General features: G+C 42.9%; 1 protein-coding gene across 1 annotated transcript in view; it reads left to right on the forward strand.

The window, feature by feature from the left end:
* ERGIC1 (endoplasmic reticulum-golgi intermediate compartment 1) overlaps nucleotides 1-19,453 on the forward strand; it is a 134,577-nt gene that overhangs the window by 86,977 nt on the left and 28,147 nt on the right. The window contains exons 5-7 of the mRNA XM_068277163.1: nucleotides 5,225-5,349; nucleotides 6,267-6,371; nucleotides 17,611-17,671. Coding sequence (XP_068133264.1) covers nucleotides 5,225-5,349; nucleotides 6,267-6,371; nucleotides 17,611-17,671 — 291 coding nt within the window. The remainder of the gene's footprint in view (nucleotides 1-5,224; nucleotides 5,350-6,266; nucleotides 6,372-17,610; nucleotides 17,672-19,453) is intronic.

Here is a 19,453-nt window from a genome sequence, read left to right on the forward strand (position 1 = left end):
AACCGTTCGGCCCAACTCTAGTGCCAATCCCGTCTAATCTGCTCCTGTTAGCATTAGCAGGAAGTACGGAGAGCAGACTGACAAAGATTGGTTGCACAACTGCCGACAATATGTAATGTGACAATCACTCACCAATCCCGTATTACTAGGCCACTGCTGCCATGCAGGTCTCATGCACTAGAGACTTCTGGAGGCAGATTCACTGTGTGCATAGTAAACGGTTAAGATTGGTTGGAGGAGCCCATACATGTACAACCCCGATTTGTAGGTACAATCGGTAAACTAAAAATATTGTTTTCGCTCTGGAAATCGGGTAATTTCACTGCCACCACTCTCTTGTGTTCAGGGAGGAAAAGGACTCCCGCTAGCTATTCCTAGAAGGGAAAAAACGGTTATTTACAACCTAGCTAGCAAATTAACAATTTATAAGAAAGTAATAAAACAATGCAGTAGAATGACTCTGACTCTTCAGAGGGCAGGCTTGTTGTAGCAGCAATCAGATGACCAGAACAGACACAAGACTGAACGATAGAATCATTAGTATTATTCTAAAACTACATACACACTGTCTATTTTAACCCACAGATAAATATACCTGTCCGGAAGAACAGATTGGTTAGATAGAGTACAGATGAAAAGAAACAGAATGTCTTAATGTACAGTTCAAATACTGTTATTGGTAGTCCATGCGGCAATCGCAAGTCTTTGGCGGAAAGTCCAAGATGGCGATTGACATGCCTTTGTGAGAAATGATCCAAGGAATTTTTGCCAGTGTCCAGCTGGTTGTCCGTTATTATTAGACAAAGATTTCAGACGAATGAATTTGGACCGCTGGGCCCAGTGTCATTGGGGTTTTAATCCTCACTGGTAGATGGGAGGGGTCATGACATGTACAAGTCCCGCCTTGTGCAATTTGAATAGGGGCAGGGCCCCATTAGACAGGGAGAGATTTTGGCGCAATTCCTGTTTTGCCCGCTTTCTCCGTGCCCATAGGTCACATCAAGAACCAGAATGCATATTCACAATCCGCATAATTTTATGAACCTTCTGATACTAAACATGAGGAGTCTGGGTGACTCATAGCACCGTTCTTACTTTCACCCTTTGTAGCACTGGTACTGGAAGATCCAGATGGTTGAAAATCTCTCAGAACCAGTGCCACATGAAGTCCAACCCATTCTGCGAATTTGAAGGACCTGGTATCTTTGTAACACCAGAAATATTACAATTCTAGTAGTCTATGGATTATTAAGGGTTACGGTAGGGTCATCTGCTCTCTGAGCTGAGTCAGCTAGAAAATGAAAATGGTCTCCTTTGATCTCCCAGCTGAGGGAACCCTAAGAGACCCCCCCCCCGCCCCCCCCCTGCTGAGATCGGTTCCTAATAGTCTAGAGATATAGTAAATAATGAAGCTGGCACTCCATCTAGTTCTGGGTGCTTGATGATGTGACAAGGCAGTGTCACTCCAATCATGAAGCAGTAAGATACATCAGCACACCAGTCTTGGATAATTATGCAACACACATTTATTGTGCACTATTCCACACAAGTAACAGACAATTGTTTCTGGGGCCTCGCAGGGCGCCCACATGCCTTGAGAAAGGGGGACCCTGCGAGGCCCCCAAAACAATTGTCGGTTACCTGTGTGGAATAGTGCACAATAAATGTGCGTTGCATAATTATCCAAGACTGGTATGCTGATGCATCTTACTGCTTCATACTAGTCTAGAGAAGGATGCTGTTTATGGTTTTGTCAATCTAATCTCTGATGGATGGCTTATAAACTCTCTAGGGTGTCCCATGTGGACAGTAGACCCGCTCTTTACACTTGGATGAGAGAAACTATGTAATTAGAAAAACTTCCAGTGCTTGCTAGCAGATCCAGAGAGTAGGAAAAAAAAGTTGATTTAAAGAGAACCAGAGACGAAGCACCCTCATGTATTTTATCATAAATATTAGTGGGAACATGACAGTAAACATCTACCCTGCTTTTAGTTTCATTCTTCTCTGCTTAATTTGTCTGTTAGCAGCTGTGATAAGAATCCCCGACTGAGCCTTCAGTCTAGGTTTGAACTGGAAGCATATTAACGGAGTCAGTCCTCTGTTAAAGGGATACTGTAGGGGGGCCGGGGGAAAATGAGTTGAACTTACCCTTGGCTTCTAATAGTCCCCCACAGACATCCTGTACTCACGCAGCCACTCACCGATGCTCCGGCCCCGCCTCCGGGTCACTTCTGGAATTTCAGACTTTAGAGTCTGAAAACCTTTGTGCCTGTGTTGCCGTGTCCTCGCTCCCGCAGATGTCACCAGGAGCGCCCGGTGCAGACACAGACCATACTGGGCCTGTGCAATACACTCCTGGTGACATCAGTGGCAGCTAGGACACGGCAACGCAGGCGCAGTGGTTTTCAGACTTTAAAATCTGAAATTCCAGAAGTGACCCGAAGGCGGGGCCGGAGCATCGGTGAGTGGCTGCGTGGGCACAGGATGTCTGCGGGGGAGCATTAGAAGCCCCGGGTAAGTTCAACTAATTTTCCCCCAACCCCCCTACAGTATTCCTTTAAGTCATTTCAAGCCCTCCCCCTCCTGGCTCTGCCTTCCTGCTTTGCATACACAGCATCACGGAGGGCTGTGATGAGAAGGGTGGGGCTGCTGTTGCTGCTGCCTAGGATAGATAGATAGATAGATAGATAGATAGATAGATAGATAGATATAGAGAGATAGATTTACAGAGCTATACATAAATACAGAGCTATACATACACTATATATACACAGTACACAGATATATTTCATTTTTGATGGTGGTTTGAAAGAGTATTGTTAGATCGGCCAAGATTACCTTATGTAATGATTTTTTCGCAGCCTGATGCTGCTGCTGCCACCGCTCGTTTCAGCCAAGGGCGGATGATTCCAGGTCGGGGTTGTCCGCACTCCCTGTGACGTCACCGGCGATCCAGAGCGTGGCCGTGCGTGTGCACTACGTGGGAAAGCACTGCGCATGCTTCCCCCAGACTAGGCTTGGGTGCTGAGCAGGACGGAAGCGCAGCAAGCCTAGATAAGTGTTCATGACTCGGAAAAGGAAGGGTATGAGCCGGCGGCCATTTTGGATTTCTCCCGAGGAAAAAATGGAAAATAACAGTAACAGCATTTACTTTTTACAAGCAACAGATTCATATGTTTATTATATGTTTAACGTTCATCTCTGGTTCCCTTTAACACAATGTCATTTTTACTTGCAATGAAATTTGCTTTGTGTCTCCATGACGCACACGCGGTTTTCTCGGGAACCGTGTGAGCGTCACACAGGTCATCGCCTCCAGTCCTCCACGACCTTCACCTAACTGCCCCAAGCATTTCCCACTCCCATGCATACCTGCAGGATTTCTCAAGAGTTGTCCCCACCCTTCTAAACTCCATGCCACCACCGCCCAACCACACAGTAACTCTCTACTGAATATTTATTCCTTAGATTGTACGCCTTTAACAGGGTCCTCCCTTCCCTAGTGTATTCTACATGATCGTGTGCTCCTTTCCCGACAGCCTTGTACTTGTACTACTGGGCTTACCTAACCAGCTCAAAATCACAAGATCACGTATCTTGTACCGTTTGCCTTGTATAGCTTTGTCTTATGTTGTATAACCTTGTTACGTCTGTTATCCTTTGTATCATTGTATGTATATATTGTCCAGCATTGCATAATATGTTGGTGCTTTATAAATATAATAATTCGTTAGCACTGCACCTGGGAGCACATAAACCCAGAAACTTACAAAAGAGGCCTTCACACAGAAGGAATGTCATAAGTATGTTTAAGACTAGTGTTGGTGTTTGAATTTGGCACAACGAATTTGAAACATTTGAGTACTGTTGAACACCACACTTCTGCACCATTTCAGAACCAAACAACTTGACCAGGTCAGGGAGAGTTCACTATTAACCCCCCCCCCCCCCCCCCCCCCCCAGCTTTGGAAGGAGGAAGAGTCGGAGTCACATGGAAAGCAAATTGAAGTGCAGGTAGTGAACTCCCCCTGACCCTGTCCATTTGATCGGTACTGAAATGGTGCTGAAGTGTGGAGTTATGCAGTACTTGAGTGTTCAGAATTCGTTATACCAAATTCAAGCATCAACTCTATTTAAGACCTCAAACACAAAGGGATTTCCTAGAGAAACGAATCAGTCTTAACACAACAGGAAACACGCTTATCGGTCCACGGTACTCAAAGTTTTCTGTAGCGTGCCCTGAGGATTTTAACTCGCACTGCTCAAACTAAGCTGCTCTGCTGTAACAGCTTAGTGAATTATGCCCCTGGTCCTCAACATATTGGTAGTACCCTTTCACATCATACAGGAGGAGGACATTATTAAAAATGAAATGCAACAAGTGAAATGACTGAGTTTTCCTTTAAAAGTGAACCTGAGGCGTGAGTGATATGGAGGCTGCCATATTTATTTCCTTTTAAACAATACTAGTTGTTGTGCAGCCCTGCTAATCTATTTGGCTACAGTAGTGCCTAAATTACACCAGAAACAAGTATGCAGCTAATCTTATCAGTTCTGACAATATTGTCAGAAAACCCCAATCTGCATATGCTTGTTTAGGTTCTATGGCTGAAAATATTAGAGGCAGAGGATCTGCAGGGCAGCCAGGCAACTGGTATTGCTTAAAGGGAAATAAATATGGCAGCCTCCATATCACTCTCACCACAGGTTCACTTTAAAGGCTACAGTCCAGTCACTGCTTTTACCCCACTGGAGGGATGCTCAAAGTGGGAAAATTGGGGTACTAGTTTTGGAATTTTTTGTAAAAAATAAAAAAAAATAAAAATTGACTTTAGTTGCTGTGACCAAGCTGTCATCTGTTTACTTAGAATTCATGGAGAGGAAATAAGAAAAGTGTGGTATCTATTTTTTTTTTCTGGTTCTTTATTGGCATCTCCATATACAAAGTAAAGTTATACAAAGCAAAGGGATAAACTTTTTCGCCAAAGTCATTTTTGTATCGAAAACAGCATTTTCTTCTGGCTCGATTTTCACAAGATACACATTTTTTTTGCAGAATGAGAACAAAGAGTGTTTCCTTGTGCCATTGGACTTAAGTGTATTCGTTGAAAATGTGTTGTTGCATGCCTATATATTTCTACCCATATTCTCATTGATGCTTATGCTGGTAGGTTTATGAACTAAAAGCTTCATGGGAGTTTTTACTTGTTTTGATTTTCAGTGGTGGGTCTGGATATTCAAGATGAAATGGGCAGGCATGAAGTTGGCCACATCGATAATTCAATGAAAATTCCTCTCAGCAATGGCAATGGTTGCCGGTTTGAGGGACTTTTCACCATTAATAAGGTAAAGAAGCACTCTTCTTTCATTTTCTACCTTATAATATAAAATAATCTATGCATGAAACCAATCTGGTTTCATTTTTGGTCTTAATAATTACCGTCTATTTAAGTCTTCTCCAGTTGAATTATCAGGAATTCTTGATTTTAATCACCTTTTGAGTTCAAGTTTACATACACTGATGATGACATCTAATTACATATGGGAAAGCAGGTTATGTATGAGTGAGTTGCCTAATAAGTTTACTGCATTTGTATGTGGGTTATGCAGAAGCGCATGGCATAATATAGGTGGGTCAAGGATTGTAGCAACTTGACTGGACAACACCCAGTGCAAACTGTTCATCTCTAAAAGCCTGGAGAGTTAGTGATGACACATGACATTCTTGTGGTTCTGTAGCAAATGTAAATGATGTTTTTCTATAAGTCATTCTTTACTGTTAATGTATTATCAGATGTGTGCTTACTTCTAAAGACTGTAGTGTCTGGCTATGCACAACTATGCATTACTTCATTCGCTTTCTTGTTTTTTAACATGTGTATTAAAAGGAGCTTATACTACCTAATAAAAGGCCAGGTATCTGCGCCCACCTGTGTCCATATGTGCCACTGTAGTGTACATGTGCAGGGCTGTGACTGTGCGCAGGGCCGAGGTCATGCTATCCTTTTATTGTAGGCTTGAACAATTCTCTTAGGGCCTATTTCCACCAGTTCTGCATCCAGATTTCTAGATGTTGCTATGGGAAATGAGGCATGATGCAGAAATCTGCAAATAGAGTTTAGTGGAAACAGGCCCATAGGCATTCATTGGAGTCAGTTTTTTTTGCATCCAGAATTCGTGTGCAGTGGAAACAGGCCCTTAGTGTTATGGACAAGTTAGACCAATATATGGGTTGATGAACCTAATCATGCCTTTATTACCAGGTGCCTGGGAACTTTCATGTGTCCACTCATGGAGCCACGGCTCAGCCACAGAACCCTGACATGAGTCACTTTATTCACAAGCTAAGCTTCGGTGACACGTTGCAGGTAAGAGTGACATGACGTTTGCCTTTTTTGAAAGTCAGTATAAATCCAAAACAAGTAAAAACGAATATTTGAAATTACTGGGTACTTCCTTCTGGACATAATGTAGAATCTATTTAAATTACAATTTACTTAAAGAGAACCAGAGACGAAAGCACCCTCATGTACTTTACCATATATATCAATGGGAACATGACCATAAACAGCTACTCTGCTCATTGTTTCCTTTTTCACTGCTTAGTTTGCCTGTTATCAGCTCTGATAAGAATCCCTTACTGAGCATTCAGTCTAGCTTTTCCCGGAATGATTATAGCTGAGTCCGTCTTCTTTGATGTCTTTTCAAGCCCAAGCCTGCCCCCTCCTGGCTCTGCGTTCCTGCTACGAGAATACATAGCAGGAAAGTAGAGCCAGTAGGGGGCAGGCTTGGGCTTGAAAAGACATCACAGAAGACTGACTCAGCTATAATCATTACAGGGCAAAGCTAGACTGAATGCTCAGTCAGGGATTCTTATCAGAGCTGATAACAGGCAAACTGAGCAGTGAAAAAGGAAACAAAGAGCAGAGTAGGTGTTTACTGCCATGTTCCCATTGATATATATTGTCAAGTACATGAGGGTGCTTTCGTCTCTGGTTCTCTTTAACCTCCCTGGCGGTAAGCCCGTGCTGAGCACGGGCTATGCCGCGCAGGGGGATTTCTCAGGCCCTGCTGGGCCGATTTGTACACTTTTTGTTTTGCAACACGCAGCTAGCACTTTGCTAGCTGCGTGTGCAGTCTGATCGCCGCCGCTCCGCACCGATTAGGTGCCTCCGCTCGCCGCGCCGCCCCCCCCCCCCAGACCCCGTGCGCTGCCTGGCCAATCAGTGCCAGGCAGCGCTAAGGGGTAGGCCGGGACTCCCAATGACGTCACGACGTCGGTGACGTCATGCCGCCCGTCGCCATGGCGACGGGGAAGCCCTCCAGGAGATCCCGTTCTCTGAACGGGATCTCCTGATCTCCGATCGCCGGCGGCGATCGGAGGGGCTGGGGGGATGCCGCTGAGCTGCGGCTATCATGTAGCGAGACTTTGTCTCGCTACATGAAAAGAAAATTTTTTTTAAAAAAAAAAAAGTTTGCTGCCCCCTGGCGGATTTTTTGCAAACCGCCAGGAGGGTTAAAGCATACATCAAAAAATGTAAATCTTTCTGCATCTTGAAGAAACAGACCTGTTAGCACGTTTCTTATGACCTCTTTGCTGTAGTGGATTTATTTTTCCCAGCGCTTTCCTGCCCATTTCATGTAAGCACTATGCACAGCAGCTTGGCAAGATTCTATAAATGCTTCTGCTCTCCTCCTCTTACTGTCAGCATAGTGATATAGATTATCTGAAATATTCGTTAAGGTCTGTACACACGCTGGATTAAAGTTGCTGCAAACGAGGAACGCCATGCAAAGGACATTTCTACGGCAAAAAAAATGACAGTCTTTCAAACGACGTTGTCCACACACCTACAATCCAAAACACTGTCATTTGAATACTGTGCTTGCAAGGGGAATTAATGTATCACATGACGTGCGCATACTGTGGAACAACATTATATACACCTAACTGACTGCATGATATCTGCCTATCTGCCATCGTCATCTGCTGATTCGATCCGGCAAAATGCACTATATGGGTCACTCATCGTTGTCACTTGGATACGTTTTTCACGACGATTGTCATCTGATATGTCAATCTGTCATTCGTCAGATGTTTTAAATAACTTTTATATAACGTGTGTATGTAGGTTTAGCAAGAAAGTGGAGGAAGTTGCTATATCTCTTGAACAGCTAGCTCTCCTTCACAGGATGTTGAGTAATGGCAGCCAGGACATTGCAGTATTGAAGCTGGTGGTTTATTTGGAAACTTTACTTCTAGAGGTTTTAGTTTAACAAATCTGCCTGACTATACAATACAATATGAATAGAAATATTATATCCTCCTCCTCCTAATAGTCAGCTTTGACTCTTCATGACCATATGTACTTTTGCACACCAAATGTGTCTGTCAATCACTGCTGCTTTCAGCTTTTGCATAGGCATGTTCATAGCTAGTTCATTGGAGCAGATCACATGACTTTAGTTTTCTTGATGATAAGCAGTAACATATATCATATTAAGCACTAAACAGTATATTATAGAAACATGATAATGCAATCATCCCCAAACGTATGTTAAATGCAGTCCACACAATCCATGCAACCAGAGACATATGAAGTAAAATCAAATCTAATATAATTTTATTCAGCCCTTTATCATACTAAAGCTGTGTTGCACAGCGCTGGTTCCCAGCGATTCCAAATCTTGATGTCGCCACAACAGCATGACAAAGGGTACTGCTCATTTATTTGGAATTTCAGCGCATCACAAAGTGGCTTGCCACATGACTGAACTGCTCCTCCATGTGCTCATTGTGGGAGTATGGTGGGATTTATGTCAAGCCTTTGCTGTAGGCTTATAATGTCATGTAGCATGGGATACGATCCAGCCATTTCTGATGGTTTGCTTGTATTCAGTAAAGAAAGCTGTGTGTCATGTTAAAGATGCTTCTAGCCTAAAACCACCATCTGGATACAGTGATAAAACCAAGAAGAAATGTCTTTCTTTGTGGTGTACTGTAGTTTAATGGGTTCAGTGTTTAAATTTTACACGTTTTTACAATAGTGTTCCTTTAAAAGACATTTAAAGTACATACACACAAAATGTACATTTCTCCAAACGTGAAATGTACACTTACAGTAGGTAGTAAAAAGCTGACAGATTTTAGATTAGTCCATCTCATCATGGAATATGGTCAGTATTACCTTTATTCTTTACCAAAGTACTCCCTGGAATGGATCTATACAAGGGGTGTCAAACTCAAATACAAAAAGGGCTGAAATTGAACACTGACCAGTGGCGTAGCGAGAGAATGGGGTCCCATAGCAAAACTTTCATGTGGCCCTCAGATGTCGGCACTCTTGAGCAATGCCACCTGCCCCTACCCTACAGATATGAGCTAATTGGAAATTTAAATTCTCAGAATGCATAAAGTCCATGGGCACTGTCAGGGGTGGAGGAACACACAAAAAAGTTAATAGTGAATACATAAAGTATCACCTGGGCCCCCCTCTCCTCCAGGGCCCCATAGGAGCTGCAATGGCTATTGTTACGCCCCTGACTGTGACTAAGTTGCAGGCCAACCTCAATGTCTAGTGGCCATCTCCCTCCCTTATAAAATCCCTTGGTGTCTAATGCTCCCCTCCCCCTATAGCGTTCCCTGGTGGCTTATGATCCCCCCCCCCCTTCCCCTATACAGTTCCCTGGATTCTAGTGGCCCTCCTTCCTCCCCTATACAGTTCCCTGGTGTTTAGTGGCCCCTCCCTCCCCTATACAATTACCAGGTGTCTAGTGGCCCCCTCCCACCCCTACACAGTTACTTGGTGTTTAGTGGCCCCCTCGCTCCCCTACACAGTTTTCTGATGTCCAGTGACCACCCCCCATACCGTCTAGTGCTTTTCCTTTCCATCTGACATAATGCTTCCCTGTTGATCTAGCTCTTCGCCTCCAATATAGCTTCCTTTGTTGTCTAGAGTCGACCAAACATAATGCGAAGTGGTGAAACCCCTTGCGGGTCAAATTTGATGGCTGTGTGTGCCAGATTTGTCCCACTGGCCAGAGTTTGACATGTATGATATATACAAGGATATTGGTCAGTTTCCCTGCTTGTTTGCACCATAATCTGACAGTTGGACTGAGCAACCGTAGTTAAGTGCTTTTGTACGGTATATAAAATGAAATGCTTGAGAATTCCCCAAGATGAGCTGGACTAGTCCAAAACCTGACAGACCTGTCAGATTTTCATTATCTACAGTAAAGCCCCATACACACGCCCCGCGGATTAACTTGGCTGAGCGGTGACGACGTCTTTGTTCCCACCGCTTTCCTGCCCACTGCATGACCTCACACACATGCTGCTCCCTCATCCTCCCACCCCCGCACAGCAACAGAATGCATTGTCGGTTACACAGCTGACCTGTGTCTATACAAGCCGGCCAGTGATGTCGCCCTAGGGGATCGGGCGACCTCCATTAAGGTGTGTGCGCAGCTTTAGTGACAGCCGTATAGGGACAATGTCATTTATGGTGCATTGTAGCCTGGGAGAAATTTTCACAATAGTTGTCACACATGCCGACCATACACGAATTTGTGCAATTTTTTATTTTGTATTTAAAAATGTATTTTAAATAATGTTCTATCAAATGCATATGTGGCTTTAAGTAGAAACAAGCCTTGTTCCCATTATGGCACAAGAACAGTCAGATCTCTGCTCTGCATAGTAATGTATTCTGTACTCTGAGCTGGCAATCAGCACGCGTAAACTGTATTTTGTGACCTCAATGGGTCGTCATGTTAAAATGCTACCCTGCTATCACCGGCTTTCTTCTATTCTGCTCCTTACTTACAAGCTTATCATTTTATACTTTTTCAAACTAGTGATTATTTGCAATTCATAATAATTAGAATGAAATGTTCCTAGAACTTTCTTCCAGCTATAAGGTGAATAGCAGATATTCTACACCCTATTGTGCTCCATGAATACTCACAAATCATGCATCTCTTGCAATCTACTGCTGCTGATCTATTGCCACTTTGAACTCTGTTCTCTGGATGAACATTTACACAAATACTTCAGTATTGTGGTTATGGCACCTGGAGCGCTTGCGTCATTCGAACATTGTTGGCTGCTGCCTTCTAGGGATGTGGTAAGTTACTTTAATTAAAGACGCATAATGAGTACATGGAAGCCGAGACACTTTTAGTTTTTCTACATCAGAAGGGATGAGTATAATCTGAGTGTGCCTCTTTGTGCTTGTGGTCCTAGATGAGGTCAATACATGACTTCATAAAGCCATTGTGTATTGTGCTCTGCGTTATGTAATCAGTTTACCCACCCAGGAACACTCCCAACTGCACACAGCTATTGTGTCAATTCTGGCAGGGTACCAATTTGGGATGATGTATGCTGGCATACATAAGGACTAGTTATCCCATTGTGTGGTACCAGCCAGCCATGTAAGCCGGATGTCAAGGGCACTGAGAGGGGAGGTGTGGCCTGTACCTGTGGAGAGATCCTTCACTGTGTACTATAAAGAAGAATGTGTGTTTTGCCTCCCAGATGATTCATCTTATCAATATTGCCAAAGCACACAGTTCCTGTTAAGAGGCCATGATAAAGTTTACATTGCAACTGAACAGATAAGCCTGTACTCTTTCACTTGTTGTGTCCATTTCATTAGACGGTTTTCATTATGGTGTATTGTCCTAGGACATTGACTAACAGAAGTATAAAAAATGTTTTTACACGGAAAACCAATTTCAGCAAACTGATTGAAATTAATTGCAAAGAAAACACACAAAATACCACATTGCATAAGTATTATTGATACCCACCTAAATCATCACTGGTAAAGTCAGTTGCTTTCCAAAGTCAAACAGTTAAATGGTTCTCACTTGTGTGTAGTCAAAGGGATTAAAGTAATTATAATATAAATATATAATTGATTAGATGCAGTCTTTCTCGACCTTTAGACCCTGGAGGAACCCTTCATTTAAGTTTTGGAGGTCAGGGAACCCTGTGCTCTATTATACTCCCACCCCTCTGTCCCCACCACCATTTGGGCCGAGCATATAATGTTTGACGGATGCACAAAAGCCAAAAAGGTACCTTTGAAACATTCTCAGCCCGCCACTGTCATGGGAGGGGAAAATGCTAGGGAACCCCTGAAAAGTCCTCAAAGAAACCTTGGATTCCAGGGAACACTGGCTGAGAGTCTGAAATAGTGTTCATCAAGTTGTGATTTGACATAATTTACACCATCAAGATAACAGAAAGCTCCAAGCAACTTGTATAAGTGCCCTATTTACTAGCCTTTCCTTCCTCTGCTACAGAGAGCTATACTTCAGATCTGGTGTTTTTGTGGATACACTTATACATGGGTATACATGTAAAAATGGCGTCATGGAATTTGGGCGCTGGATGAAGCCAAAAAATGGCTCATCCTTCACCTGTTAAAGTCCCAGTGGTGTTAATTACTATTCCTCCTCCAGGCCACCATGGACACCGGGGAAAGACATAATTTGGCTGCCAGCTATTGCTAGTGGACGAATTACACTGTTTTTAAAGTGATTTTGGCTCAGTCTTTGGCCTTTGCCCAAATTACCTTCTGAGAGCGCTATAGCCATAATTTACATTACAGCGCATGGTGCACCCAAATTTGCTGGCACCTATTTGTTCTGCTTCACACTTATTACGGGTATGAAGGTCATGATGGCCACACTTTTTTATGGCCCTTGTGAGATGGGCTGCAGGGCCATGAAGGGCACCAAAGGAAGGCAAGGGATGGGGTGTGATCAAAGTTTTGCTGGGCATGGACTGTACTTATGACACTTGTAGTACAGCTAAATTAGTCATTGAGAAATTGTGCAACTGTAATTGTGCCAAGAATAGTCTGCTTACATAAAAAAATGACTGACCATGCAAGGAGTAGCCGAATATGGGAGGGGAGACAGATGACTGCTCTTACTATCGATGGAGGAGAGACTTCTTTCATCTCTGAAGCAGACTAGTTTGGAAGTGGTGACCTATGTAAGCTCTGATAAAGAGTGTAGGAAGGGAGCCCCGTGACATCTCCAAAGGAGAATAGTGAAGGAGTAGAGACAACTCTGAAGGAAGTTAGTCAGAGAGAGGAGACCTATGAAAATTCTGAAGGAGACTGGTGTGGGAGGAGAGAATTATTACAACTCTGAAGGAGACTAGTCAACTTGGAGACCTTTTATGACTCTGAAGAAGAAAAGTCACTGAGAGGCATTACCTATTTTGGGAGACACCAGTTTACTAGTTAGAAGAAATTCAGACAAATTTTGCCTGTTTTAAGTTGGACAACCTTGAGGACTGTTTAGAATGCAACTTCCTCGGCTGTCATGCCAATCTGTTGCCTTTTTTGTTATAACTGATCCAGAATGCGTATGCTGGTCAGATGCTCTGGCTGTACAGGCCACAGGCTTGTTTCAGATGTTTGGCTCAGACACTGCTGGAGCCGTAAGCTCACCATGACAGACTACTGTTGTTTTTAAAGCTCATGATAAGGCACAGGTTTTTGTTGTTGTTTTTTTTATATATATATATATTTTTTCACATGAATGTAATAGAACATTATATTAACTAGATTAAACATGAAAAAAACTTTTGAAAATTAATGTGGTTTTTGCAAAAGTTAAAAAAAGAATTCCCACTTGTACTAGTCTATAGATCTCTATTCCCTTCTCCATGATCTACACCTGCCTACTTATTCCCTGCCATTCTGAAATACCCCCCTTTTCTCTGTCAACTGAAGATATGCCTCTGTACTCAGTACCTGTCTGTAGTAGGAAGGCAAGGCATTAAATGGAGTTGGAGAGGCTAGGAGATGTGATGAGCAGGCAGCCACAGGTTGTTGAGGATGACAGAGCATGGTGGCGTAGTGGTAAGCGCTTTTGCCTTGTGCATCCCAGCCAGGTCAGCATCTGCAAGGAGTTTGCATGTTCTCCCTGTGTCTGTGTGGGTTTCCTTCGGGCACTCCAGTTTCCTCCCATATCCCCAAAAAACAGACAGATAAGTTCATCGGCTAATTGGCCCTAGACTATGATACATGCTTTACACGATACATACATAGACCTATGACTATAGTAGGGATTAGATTGTGAGCTCCTCTGAGGGACAGTTAGTGACAAGACAATATATACTCTGTACAGCGCTGCGTAATATGTCGGCGCTATATAAATAAATAAATACAAATCTATTAATTGGTGCAGCAGGTAATGTCCTTTTTAAATTGATTCTGCTTTGAAAATGAAAAAAAACAAAACACCAGGGCTGTGGAGTCGGAGCAATTTTGGCTGGAGTCTGAGTTGGTGGTTTCATAAACTGAGGAGCCGAAGTTGGAATCTGATGATTTTTTTTATTTACCAACTCCATAGTTGGAGTCAAGGTGCAATATGCAATTCACATTTTCTCCTGCGTTTTCTCCTAGGTGATATTTTTACAACTTGTCATGAAATGCCTTTTAAGTCACCAGCAAGCAAGAAAATATTCAAAATAAATGTTATAGTACTTTTTCACCAACTTTTGGGTACGTTTTCAATTGTACAATGCTGAAAATTTAGTTTACAGAGAAGGTGAAAATGATCTCCTAGGAGATAACTCAGGTGAAAAAATGAATTGCATATGGGCCAAATAGTCGGAGCAATTTTGGGTACCTGAAGTCAGTGGTTTCATAAACTGAGGAGTTGAAGTCAGAAGATTTTTGTACCAACTCCACAGCCCTGCAAATCACTGTACTATCTGCAAATAAACATGTTTCATAAACTGCATACAAGAAGTACCGTATATTCCGGCGTATAAGACGACCCCCCAACTTTTTCAGTTAAAATATAGAGTTTGTGATATACTCACCGTATAAGACGACCCCTCTTCCAACGTACACCAAATTAAAAAAAAAAATCATATACTGGTGCTGTACTGTATGTGGTACCCAGTATATAGTCATTTGACTGGTTGGATTGGTGAACTCTCCCTAAGTGGCTTGGTCAGCTTTCCTTGTCTACCTGTTTATCAGAGCGGTATGGAAGAATAGATCGCGCTGTGCCCATAAAATATGCCTCTTTCACCCCTCTGGCCCACCCTTGTATCCTATTTACCTCCTCTGCCTCTCAGATCTCACACATGTGCGCCTGCGCCACTTCACTGCAGTCCTCAGCAGCAAGATCTGAGAGACGGTAACAGGATAGGGGGTATCACCCAGCATCAGTGATACCCGGCGTATAAGACGACCCCCAACTTTTCAGAAGATTTTCAAGGGTTAAAAAGTAGTCTTATACGCAGGAATATACAGTTCCTGCACTTTAGCATCACAAGGAATAAGCCTGACAGATTCCATCTTTCTCTTCCTTTGAGCCAATGTGCTTTTAATTAATCAAAATCATCACACTGTGTGGTGTCACTTTGGAACAGTGTTAGAGCAGGCAGAATCTGTAATAAGTGCAATGCATTATGCAGATTATGTGTCTAAAGGTGGCCACAAATTTCCTGTTTTTTTTTTCGATCCGGAATTTTTTGCAATTTTTCTAAAGATTGTATGTTGTGTGTTAGATTGTCAATGTATTAATATACACACCCTAGCAATTTTCTCAGTTTCCAATCATTTTTATCATCAATGAGGAAAAATTGAATGTGTGGTACATTGGTCAGATTTTTTAATGTTACAATCATTCAGAAAAATTGATTTGAATTCTTGAATTGAACAGATATTTTAAAAATTGTATGGTGTGTGGCCACCTTAAGGCCTGAGTCCCACTAGAGCATTTTCAGCAGTTTGGTATCAACCGTAGTTCCAAAAGCGCTAGGTTTATGGAAGTCACTGGAGGTGATTCCACAGTAGCGATTGAGATTTCCTGCAGTTGCAGTGCCTGCAGCATTGTTGAAGCTTTTACACTTCAATACAAGGTATAGGATCACCGCAAAATCACTTGTACAAACTGTTGTACAAAGAGATTTTGCATCGCTTTTACTACTCAAAACCACCGGCTGTATCCATAAAGCCTTGCGCTAATGGAAATCGCAATTGCTATACAAATCCAAAATTGCCAAAAAGCGTTCTGGAAAAAGCTGCAACAATCAGTACAAAAGTGCTTTCGATTGCGATTCCCGATTTCTAGTGGGCCCCCTTGGCCTTAAGGTGGCCACTAATGATCCAATCTATGTACTGTATTTTTTGGACTATATGACTCACTTTTTCTCCCCCAAAATTGAGGAAAAAAGTCACTGTGTCTTATAGTCCAAATGCAGGGAGTTCCTGACTTGTGAACGCCGACCAATACCAACCTCCAACCTGCTGCAATGTCGGGGACTCCCTGTATTGTGCCCATGCAGAGGAGGACACAGAGGACAAATGGGGGACACAAAGGTGCATAGAGGAGGACACAAGGGAGACACAAAGGGGCATAGGGGAGGGCACAAGGAAGACAGAGGAGGATACATGGGGACACAGGAGGACACAAGGGGGACAGAGGAGGACACAAGAGGTACAAGGGGGGGGGGGGGCATGAGGTACAAAGTGGGCATAATCCACAAGATGCCCCTTCACCATGGATGCACCAGGTTAAGTATATACATTTTTTTTCCTCCTGGTTTTTGTCCTCTAAAGGTAGGTGGGTCTTATGGTCAGGAATGTCTTCTAGTCCAAAAAATACGGTAATCGAAAAGTAAACTGAGTAAATATATAAACTGCAAAAGTAGTACAGAGGCGCCAACAGGGTAAAAACAATATTTCTTTAAAATGGATAAAATGAAGTAGGTTGCGGTGGACTTACCCCTCCAAAACGGACACAAAAATTGCTGTTTTAAGCAAAAATCAGTTTATTTACATACTCCGAAAAAGGTGCAACGCGTTTCGCGGGTATATCCCACTTCCTCAGGCAATAAATAGGAGCATATCACCAATGCGGTCCGGTACATAGCCTGGCACCTCTGCAGGACAGAGGCGCCAGGCTATGTACCGGACCGCATTGGTGATATGCTCCTATTTATTGCCTGAGGAAGTGGGATATACCCGCGAAACGCGTTGCACCTTTTTCGGAGTATGTAAATTGATTTTTGCTTAAAACAGCAATTTTTGTGTCTGTTTTGAAGGGGTAAGTCCACCGCAACCTACTTCATTTTATCCATTTTAAAGAAATATTGTTTTTACCCTGTTGGCGCCTCTGTACTACTTTTGCAGTTGTTTCCACCCCTGGTGGAGGGGAATTCTTCTTTTTTCCCGATCTACAGAGAGCGACTTCTTAATCCTGAGTGGGGACAGGTCTAATCTCCTCACCTGCCTTCATAGTGGTTACCTGGACGGTAACCCTTGTTTGTGAGTATAATCTACCTATACTTACCTTCCATACCCAATTTACAGTACATACTACACTATACTGGGCTCTCGGCGTCTTCCCTTATATTTTGAGTAAATATATAGAATGGACACTCCTTATATTACATAGAGATGGTAAGAGTGGATGAAAAACATTGGATCATTAGTAGCCACGTTTAAAGAGATTCAGCACCATTGTATTACTTACTTTTTTTGCCACTTTAGTCCCCATAATAACATTTGTATAGATTGTGATGTACTCCAAATTCAGTTCCCTTTTAATTTCTTGCAGGTTACACACATTCATGGAGCTTTCAATGCTCTGGGAGGAGCAGACAGACTGGCTTCTAATCGTATGTACACATTAACATATGCTATATAAATATATATAAAATAACTAGTTGTAACTCAACAAAAAAGATGTTTGATAATCTGATTATGAAATGGATCTTAAAGGGAACTAGTCTGGAGTGTAGTAACTGTAGGAGAGCAGAACATTGGAAGCAGCGCGCCTAGTTATTTGATGCACTCTGATTTCAGGTGATGATGTCATTTGTTATATCTTCCCTGCCCAAGATATGCAGACAAGCTTCATAAAGGCTGCATAGTTCCCCATCATGGCTCTTGGATATTGATGTGTCGCTCACAGTGGTTTACTGTATCAATGTTCAGGATCTTCAGACAATAATGTTAATTCATTGATCATAAAGTTTCATATTTCCAAAGCGATGGTAATGAAAGCTTATAGTCCAGAGCAGCAGCGGCACAACTCAGGGTCTTGGCTTTGTTAAAAATAGAAGAAAATGGTGACAGCCATGGTATATGTAAGATGATGTTTATTTCCACAGATATTGCTTGCAGAAGCAAAACAAGTAAAAAGCCGTAAATCCCAAGAAAATGCATCTAAAGGTTTGCATTAGGCATAGAAAAGTGTCTCTATTTTCTGCATTGCATTTTAAAGTGTACCTTAAGTGTCCCCAAAAAAATGAGTTTTACTCACCTGGGGCTTACCTCAGCCCCCTGCAGCTGATCGGTGCCCACGACGAGTCGCTCTGATGCTCCGGGTCCCGCTGGCGGCCACTTCCGGTTTCGCCGTCAGGACCCGTCAGGCTGGGGAACGCGGCTGATACTACGCGTTCCCAGCCAAAATAGCACCCCTATGCGGCCATATGTCCGCATAGGCACCCGTATGCGGACATATGGCCGCATAGGGGTGCTATTTTGGCTGGGAACGCGTAGTATCAGCCGCGTTCCCCAGCCTGACGGGTCCTGACGGCGAAACCGGAAGTGGCCGCCAGCGGGACCCGGAGCATCAGAGCGACTCGTCGTGGGCACCGATCAGCTGCAGGGGGCTGAGGTAAGCCCCAGGTGAGTAAAACTCATTTTTTTTGGGACACTTAAGGTTCACTTTAAAGCTACTAGGAAGTGTCCTGTCATTCCTTCACCTGGAACAGTGCTAACTACTGGATGATATGACATGCATAGGGAGCTCCCTCTCATCCCATGGCTGATGGCCTGAAGCAGAAGTATGAGTCCAAGTATTCCATGACAAATGTTTACATCCTAAAATCTATGCAGCCACAACGTAATCCATATTCTAGATCCAGGGAACGGCGTATTAGTGTTGCTTGCATTAAGGCTGATTAATAAACACTTAAAAAGGCTACTTTACCCTTCTTATTAATTAGCACAGGGTGCCACACCTTGCTGTAAGCTTGATTCATTAAACTGTGGCTAGGGTACATCCTCCACCCCATTTGTAGCCATTAGTGTGTTGTTTTATATACTGCACAACTGGGACTTTCCAAGGAGCTGACCTTGCAGTGAAGCTGTCACTACATGTTTGGCACTGATGAAGGCTTTACTGCCAGCCACTCCTCACTTACGGTAAATTCCCTCATGCCCAATGAAGTTTTGATATTGTGTAGCCAATCAAGTCTCACTGAATACGTTCTATAGTTAAAGTACAAACTACTGCGGAAATCCTATGTGATTTAAAATCGTTTAGTACAATGAGGGAGAAATTTTGATCCACTGGTGCCAACCTCAGAACTGCATATGTGGTCCATCTTTGATATATTTATAAGCCGTTTTTTGCTGTTGTTTTTATTTTATTATTATTATCATCATTATTC

The sequence above is a fragment of the Hyperolius riggenbachi genome, chromosome 3 (assembly GCF_040937935.1).
Source record: "Hyperolius riggenbachi isolate aHypRig1 chromosome 3, aHypRig1.pri, whole genome shotgun sequence".
Lineage (NCBI taxonomy): Eukaryota > Metazoa > Chordata > Amphibia > Anura > Hyperoliidae > Hyperolius > Hyperolius riggenbachi.